Raw genomic sequence first — 9136 nt, forward strand, 5'->3', positions numbered from 1 at the left:
GGGGGGGGGGATGGGTCAAAAGACACAGGACATTTAACCCAGAGAGTGGGGATCACGTCCCGCGTGTTGCAATTCCTTTCCGCGTTTCTCTTCCTAACCACAACCGTCCCGTTGCTGTGGCCGGGGTGTGGCGTTTCATTTCTCCGTCTTTGCGTCCCCCGGAGCAGGTTTGAAAATCCTGACCTGTACACGAGTCCCTGAATCAAAAGAATGTGACCATTTCACAAACTGGCTTTAGACTGGGTTGTTTATGGTCTGAACTCCGGACTGTGATGTGCGCTAAGACTTAGCATAGCTCAAATCTATCAGTGAAACTGTTATAGAGCTAATATTTTGAGATTCTCAGGGTCAGCATGGTTTTAGATCGGATGTTTGATTCCTTCCAGCACACATCAGATCAGCTCAGTGGAAACCTCAGGAACCCTTTTTGTTAAATAATGGAAGCAAAAATTGGAAGCAAATTGGGGCAGGAAGAAAATTGACAGAGTTTGATGGAGTTCACAAGGGCATTGGAATATTTTGCTGATAAGATAATGGAGCAGCTCCTGTTGTTGGTGGCATGCCAGAGCATTTTGGGATTAATCCACCACCCTGGAGCCATACTGGATCCACTGTGTCTCAACGCTAATTCAATTTCTTAAAAATGCATTAGGAGGGATTTTGCTGGTGGTATTTGTACTGGAAATGTATGTGTGGGCACCTATGTCATTGTGTTTGTGTTCATTTCATGCAGGAAGCCCACAGCGCCTCCTAGATTTGGATTATGGATTTAACACTAACACAACGCAAGTCCCCCTCTCTCTAAAGTTTTAGAAATATCACCAGAGGCTTTTATAGATGGTTTTAGCATGATTAAACGCATGACCAACAAGGGACCTCCAAAATGTCCCCTGTTGGCTTAAGTCCCCTTTTGGTTAGGTTGATAAGACACACACACACACACACACACACATACATACACACACACAAACTTTTACACAAATTACATTTTTTTTGCAACTGTGTTTCCTAAGTTGTATTGGTAATTAAAAAAGTCACATTAGCAAATTTTAAAAAATGAGTGAAGGACATATTAAGAGTATAACATGCTAAGAGGGGCATTGTGCATAGACATGAATTAAGCGTGATATAAAGCATGCCCAACAGGGGACTTCCAAAATGTCCTCTGTTGGCGGGAAGACCCCTGTTGGTTAATGTGTAACAATGCCAAAGGCTACTGTTAGCTCGGTCGGTAAGAGGCGTTCACACACACACACACACACACACACACACACACACACACACACACACACACACACACACACACACACACACACACACACACACACACACACACACACACACACACACACACACACACACACACACAAAACACCGCTGAAGGACATCATTCAGGCATTACGTATTGCGTTTTTAATTTTTTATTTTTTTTTACTGGAAACCAAAAGAGTGTTTCCTACAACAAATGAAGTTGTGTTGGAAAGAAATGAAGTTGATTTTTTTATTTAAGGATACTCTATTAGGAGTCCACACAACTATAGCATGCTAAGAGGGGCATTTTGCAGTTGGTTGTGTAGTGAATGTCCAGAATTGACTAACTACTCTTTACTAGTTTGCTCTTTACTTCAAACATTCCAGGACATGCATCAAAGTGAGACAAGCCCCATCTAAAAAACACATTTCATCAGTGACATTTTAAATGCACACAGACACTTTGACAAGAGCCTGAGGCGCTAATTCGTGTTTGAGTACGGCCCCATATGAGCAGATGAAAGAAGGCTGGGCAGCCACGGCACCGTCCACAGGAGAAATACGTCAGCAGCACGCTGGAGGGAGGTAGCAGAACAGAATGAGATGGATGGTATGCTGGGAGTTCGGGTCTGTGCTGAATAAATGCCCTGGATTCTTATCGCCAACCCGGTGTGAGATGAGCGATTCATCCCTCCGCTCTGTGTTGTGAAATGACCCCGACATCCACAACGCCTCAGCCCTCCAATCTCCTCGCTTCACATTTTAATAAAGACTAATGTGTTTGCCGACATCAGCTTGCTCTCATTAGCGTGATTAATTGCCTCCTTGCTTTTGGTAAACAGTATGAGCCGTGTTCCAAGTTATTCAGCCAAAATTAACCAATCATAATTAAATGATCCGATCTTTCTCCCTCAACTCTCCCCACACGCGCTCTCCTCACACGCAAGGCAAACGTTGGTTGATTAATTTTACCTCGCTTCCTGTCATTTACAGCATGATGTAAGCGTCACTTTGTGTAGGGTGAGCATTTATACAGAGCCAGAGTCAGGCTCGTAATGGTTGGTTTTTAATGGGGTCATTGCACAGGCATACATGGAGGACACCTCGCCTTTTCGGCGCAGTTTGGCGCCGACCTCATGGACCCCTTTTGCCCTTGTTGCAATGTCACTCTTTACAGCATGTAGGTCATCTGCTGTGCAACACAATAAACAAAGCAACAACAAATAAAGATGGATGGCTGACCTTCACAGGATGCAGAGGATCTGTAAAGGAGAGACAAAAGATCACATACTGTACATCTGAAAATTGGGGATGAAAAGATGGAGGGATTGGATTTGGGATTTGTTTCTGATCGGGCAACATAGAGGAAGAGAGCTTAAAAACAAAAAGAGAAGGATGGCTTTAAACAGCATCACAAACACTAAACCTAAGTAGAGGTTGGACTGGTCCTTTGCAGAACTGATTGCTGCATTGACGCCGTGTGTAGTGTGAACCTGCTACGTTGACATTAGTACCTTTTGGTTTTAAAATGAATATCTATGTTTACACCTGGAAATCACACGGCGTTTCAGAGCCCCGAATCGGGAGATATTTGGAGACGTTTTGGGTTGTGTTGCAGGCTCAGACCTTTGGCAACAACGCCACTGACGCCAATGTTTTGCCGCATGATTGGGTCGTGACGTTGCGTTGTCTGAGACTAAGCTACTAACGTCACCATGGCAAACCACCAGCGTATACGTGCATGAGGAAGACACGGAGAATTAAAAAACATGACTCTTCAGAAGAGCTAATTATCTTGTGCGTGAAAGTTGCGGACGGCGACCATTTCTAAACACAGCCATGCTGAGAAATACAAAGAGAGTTGTGTGCAGCTGATAGTCTTAATTAGTTTTGTAGCAACTCCTTTGGCAATGGATTAATAATACCATGATAAGATATCTTAAATAAATGTTAATGAAAACATCAAAAAACAATACTAGCAAAGTGATACAGCCACTGCTGCCGCCCGACTGCCAGATGTCATGCTGTAAACACGAAAGATTCTTCCAGTTGAAATGCATTCCTTTAAAGAAATGTGGTGAGTGTCACGGAAAAACGAGACCATTGTGTCTGTGTATACTGATCAATTTTACCTGACTATTTCCCAAAGTGCGGTGGGTCTGGGTTGTGGATAATGTGGCAGTGATCTGTAGCATTCTGTCGCCTCCATTCCACAATATATATTAATTTGTTATAAAGTCTAGCTAGCGCCATGACTATATTTGCCATGTCTGCCATTGCACAATAGATGTCAAATAATAATTAATTAATAACCCTAACCAATTCAATTCTAACCCTAACCCATTAATAAATCTCATCTCACACTCTTGCATCACAACCCAAGCAAACGTCCACACATCAACACACAAACGGCGTTTTTAAGTCTTCAACCTAACTAGAGTTTCCAAAAGCAGTTTACACTGTCCTAAAACATTGTTTGTGTGGGGACGAAAGGCCAAAAAGCATTAAAAAGCTTCTTTTTTTAAATACCCATGTTTGTGTGGACTAGGTCTTAGATCAGTTTCCAACGGATGAAGTTAAAGGTCAACTTTTCATCTTCTCAGAGTCTCGCTCTCTGGCACTGTGGCTTTTTGTAAAGCATCTGTCAAAGTTATATTTCATGTTTTCACTGCTTCAAGACTGATTTCTATTCAAACCACTGGGAGCAGGCAGGGCTCATACTGTCATCCTCAAAAATGAGTTTTTAGTGTAAGAAAATCAAACTGTTCCCAGAGGCTTCAGAAAACTGAAGAAAAGTCATTTTCCATTCATCTGTGTGTGAGAGCTTTGTTATGTAAAGGCATTGAGGGACCTGTACAACTTTTGTTGAAAGTTTAAAAAGTTTCCCATCCCAAATCTGTCCTTCACTGCTACTGCCGTAAGCATCCATTTATTTTCTAAACCGCTTATCTTGTGCAGCGTTGCAGACGACTGGAGCCTATCCCAAACTGGCAGCATGCAGTGGGGAAGAGGCAAGGTAGCCTACACCCTGGACGGGTTTCTGTCTATCACAGGGTACTGCTGTTACTGCTGCACTGCAACCCATGCTGTAAACACAACTCTACACACACACACACACACACACACACACACGTTAAAGGGTAGCTATGTAAACATACTTATATATAGAAGCAGAGAAAAGCTTTTTGCCCCCCATTGACTGCTGCTGTATGAAACAAAGCTGTGGACCGCACAGGGTGGAGGTCTGAGTGGATGTCTGGGTCATAAAGCACAGGGCAGCGGTGTTTGATTCCCGGGGAAAACCCAAGCCTTTCACCCAAGAAACATGTGTTGTTCCTCGAGTGTTTTTAATCTAAACCACGATAGTTTTCCTTAACATAACTAGGCCTTTCGGTGCCTAACCTTAACTGTCGCTGTTGCTGCATGTCGCTCCCTTTTTGTAGGCTAAACTCAACTGTAATGTCTGAAACAACCTGCAGCTGACAATGCTCTCTAGCCGTCGGCTAAACCCGACTACCAACTCCCACCGATATGATCGACATCTCGCAGAGCTCTGTTGCCGGTGTACCTAATTTTGCGGGATATCACACAAATTGGTGTGCACGCATTTTCTTCCGAATTCTTACAAACCGGTTCAGGAGAAGGCAAAGACTGCAGTGCGCTTCAAATAAATTATCGTTTGGATTTGGTCCTTCGACATGGTAATCGTCGCATGCTCTGACTGCCGAGTGTTTTTGTTTAATTAATTAATCAATTAAGGTGCTTGTAAGTTATGGTGGGTGCATATACCGTACGCCTCACACATTCCTTAACCCTTGTGTTGTCTTCCCGTCAACCTTTTTTTTTTTTTCAACATTATTATCACTTTTTGGAAAATGGAAACCTGCCTTGCTGAATGTGCAGCGTGCTACATTTGGTTTACATTTTGTTATTCCAGATTTAGTTAGTTTTTTTTAATATCCTGCTGATCTTAGTGTCAGCTTTTGGATGCACATTCTTCTCTCTCTCTACACGCTGTGCTGTCGTTAATCATACAAAACCAAGTCCATCGTGAAGAGTTCTGACAAACTCAAAGCACACAAAGATACGTTATTTATGAAATCAAAGTGTCTTTGTCGGCCATGTTTGTGTCCCTGTGGTTGGTTGGCAGTTGATTGTTGGTTGTTTAAGGGAATTCTGGGAAACCAAGAAAAGTATTGAGGTAAATGTGTCAGGCTGAGAGAAAAGGAATGCTAGGACAAAGCACATTACGCAACCTAACAAATCAATTATTGACAGCGCTGAACTTGGCAGGGGCTGGGCTAGGAGGGGGGCACGAGGCGGCACCGCCCCCCTCCTATATGTCAATATAGTAAATTGTGATTTCAGAGTCTGTCACTTGGCTGCATCGTCTGCCAATCTCCCCCAGCCCTTGTCACATGACCATCAGTGTTTCCATGATGACTATCTAAAATTCTTTTACCAATGGAACAGCACTGGAATAGTTTTTTTTTTTTTTTTTTTTTTTAAAGTGGCAGACTGAGCCTATGGAAAAATGTGTATCATATTTGGATGTACAATTTGTTTAAAATGAAAATAAGGGAAATTAATGATGAATGGGATATGGGTTTTTTAGCAGAATAACATTGTGTTGTTCTATCCTGTCCAATATTTACTATATTTATAAATACTTTCCTATATTTCTAAGCAGTTATGACCTGGGACCGCCCTTGACTGTTGATTGCTCCTCAGTGCCACCCAACTTAATCGCCCCTGGAAATTAAGACTGATGATTTCCCCTTCTTCCTATCCCCTCCTTCCTCCCCTGCCCTCTGTGCAGAGCACCTGAAGGCGGCGCTGGAGGAGTACATGATGCGGATGCCAAAGGTTCGCATCATGAGGACCAAGAAGAGGGAGGGGCTGATCAGGACTCGTCTGCTGGGAGCCGGCGCCGCTAAAGGAGAAGTCATCACCTTCCTGGACTCCCACTGTGAGGCCAACGTCAACTGGCTGCCTCCACTGCTGGGTGAGCAGCACAAACGCTAGTCATGTAAATTATTAGCTACATCAAAACTCATGTAAAGCTCAACCCAGCTGAACTGCGTAATTCACTGGCTAGTAGCTCTGTATTCACAGCAGTTTTAAGAAAAAAAGATATCATTGGGGCCTTTTATGATTTGCTAAACTCTTTATTCCTTAAAAGCGAGACTCCCATCAGCATGGCTTGTACAGCTTTTAACCGGCTGAAGCATTCACAGTTATTCAGAACCCTGACTGTCACTCTGATATGTACACCGTCTAATGAAAACACAGAGAAACAGGGGCAGTCTGATTTACATGTTACAGCCTCAGATAAAGAAATGACTCAAATTCATTACCCACAACAGTTAGACAGTTACAGTTAGCATTAGCAACATCATTGGTAGATACATTGGCTGTAGCTAGAAAACAGTTGCAAAAGCCAAGGCTTTCTTAAGCTAACTTATGCTACATTGTCACACAGTGGTAATGAATAGTTTGATTCACGGAAATGAACAAAGCGACAGAAAATGGCTTTTGAAACCTAGTTTCAGTTGATAAAAGTAGAACCTTAGCCTAATGTCTTCTTCTATGTGCACCTCTTACATACCAACACATTCTCACTCCCAACACGTCAACAAGCGACGCTTGGTCAGGTGCCTTTGGAGTTTGTTCCTGGTTAGGACCCTTGGGGTCACTTTGTGACGCTCTGCGTCTGGACGTACTTTTAACTGACAGGGATAAGACGGGAAAGTTAGGTTTAGGAAAAGATCATTGGTGGGGTTACAAAATGTACGTTTCAGTGACAAGAACAGGACACAAATCCTGGTCTCCTGGGTGAAAGTCCTGTGTTCTTGTGACCCATCCACCTCCCCAACCCAACCACCTTACGCTGATTTTCAGTCTTTCATATTACTCGCTACAGTTGTCACTCGTAATTCTACGTCATGTCACAGTGCCGCGGTCGAGCTGCTGCTCGGCCCAGTGTTTTCCATACGGACGCTTAAGGCTGAGAATGGGTTGTAACATGCATTGCCTAACAAAAACCACGAAGAGTAACTACTCCCACCTGCAACAGTTTTTACTGTCTACAGATGACCATCGTGGTTGTTTCATACGTCCTCTTTTCTGCTGCCAGTTTCTTCTCAAAATATCCTCACTTTTCCAAAGAATTCATACAAAACATCTTTCAAACGTTTTGTTTTTTCACTTTACAAAAATGCCACCACTTTTGCAAAAAGCCTTAATTTTACCATATGTCCCCTCTCTTTAAAGTAATGTCCTCAATCTCAGGGTCCTTTCACAGATTGTAGTAACCGAGCACACACACACACTCACACACACCACCCCTACTGCGAGACTAAGCGCTTCCTCTCCTGGCTGATGGACTTGCTCCCAAACACTTTCACTTTCTCAATTACCCATTTTCCATTAAGGACCCTTGGTTTTCCCAGCATGGCGTCGTCCTAGATGGAACCATTTTAACAACAAACTTTATGACCCACGTTACCTCTCTGTCAAGCTCCCCACACAATATTTGGGAATTGAATGCGGGTCTGGCAGTGTGTAACATCCGCAGGCGGCAGTCTTGTTTTTACAGTGCAATGTGACAAAGTTAAGGAAGCTGTGACAAAATAATCAGTACAATTATATTTTTTATGCATGTTTGCATCATTTTTTCAGTCAAATTACAGGAATATAATATATAATGATCTATAATTTCCATCTTAAAGGGAAGTGGGAAAAAGTCAAAGATACGACCACATAGGTCGTTTATTTAATATGTTAGCAGGTGAGGGACATACAGGACATACTGCCCCGCCCTTTGCATTTTTGCTGTCAAATGATAAACACAAAAATAACGGATGTCGTCGCTTCCCGGCCCCGGCAAGTTTGGAGAAGGAAATATGGAGGACCACACGTATTCAAAATCCAAATTTCAAGAAAAAGAGTCTTCTTCTTTGCCGAGAAAAAGAAAACAGAGATTGAAAAGAGCAGGAGACCGGCTGTTTGAAGCATGATGGCTACCGAAGCTGTAATACTTTGAACTGCATAGCGAGAGAGCTGATTGCAATATATGATCTCAACGCTAGACAGGAGAAATTCCTACACATTGGACCTTTAAGCGCATATTTAAGGTCTGAAAACGTTTGGCTAGTTTTAGGCAAAAAAACAAATTGTTTAAGTTTAGAAAAAGATTGTGGTTTGTGTTTAAAATCATCTGCTACGTTACGTCCCTTCCAATGAGGCACATGACACCGAGTGTGACGTAGTTCCATTTGTTCTGTAAAGTAAAAAAAAATCACAATCTTTTTTGTATTTTTCAACAGGACACCATTATAAATGTTAATATGAGCCATAATTGCTGCTTGAACAAACAACTTATGTGGTCGTTTTTCAGAGGGAGAAAAATAACTCACCAACGTGACACACCTACAGTACAGTACTTCATCAAAATGTGATCTAGCCAAAGAAACTGCAAGTCTGCACCTTCACTCATAACTAACCTTTAAAGGTCCCATGACATGTAAATTTCACTTTATGAGGTTTTTTAACATTAAAATGAGTTTCCCCAGCCTGCCTATGCCCCCCCTCCCCCCAGGGGCTAGAAATGGCGATAGGTATAAACCGAGCCCTGGGTATCCTGCTCGGCTTTTGAGAAAATGAAAGCTCAGATCAATGAAAGCCAATCTGGAATCTTGTCCCTTGTGAGGTCATAAGGGGCAAGGTTACCTTCCCTGTTCTTTGCTTTGCCCGCCCAGAGAATTTGGCCCACCCAGGAGAGAGAGAGACATCATGGCATCGTGGCAGTTGGTCTCCCACCCCCCTCCTCAAAAGCTACAGACTCAGAAATGACCCATACTAAGAAAAGCTCATTGTGGGACTG

At 42.8% G+C, this 9136-nt stretch overlaps 1 protein-coding gene across 1 annotated transcript in view; it reads left to right on the plus strand.

The window, feature by feature from the left end:
• Nucleotides 1-9136, plus strand: part of galnt10 (UDP-N-acetyl-alpha-D-galactosamine:polypeptide N-acetylgalactosaminyltransferase 10 (GalNAc-T10)) — an 81534-nt gene that overhangs the window by 51545 nt on the left and 20853 nt on the right. Inside the window, exon 5 of the mRNA XM_032534308.1 lies at nt 6071-6256. Within this exon, the coding sequence (XP_032390199.1) occupies nt 6071-6256 (186 nt within the window). The remainder of the gene's footprint in view (nt 1-6070; nt 6257-9136) is intronic.

This window comes from Etheostoma spectabile, chromosome 13 (genome assembly GCF_008692095.1).
Source record: "Etheostoma spectabile isolate EspeVRDwgs_2016 chromosome 13, UIUC_Espe_1.0, whole genome shotgun sequence".
Taxonomy (NCBI): domain Eukaryota; kingdom Metazoa; phylum Chordata; class Actinopteri; order Perciformes; family Percidae; genus Etheostoma; species Etheostoma spectabile.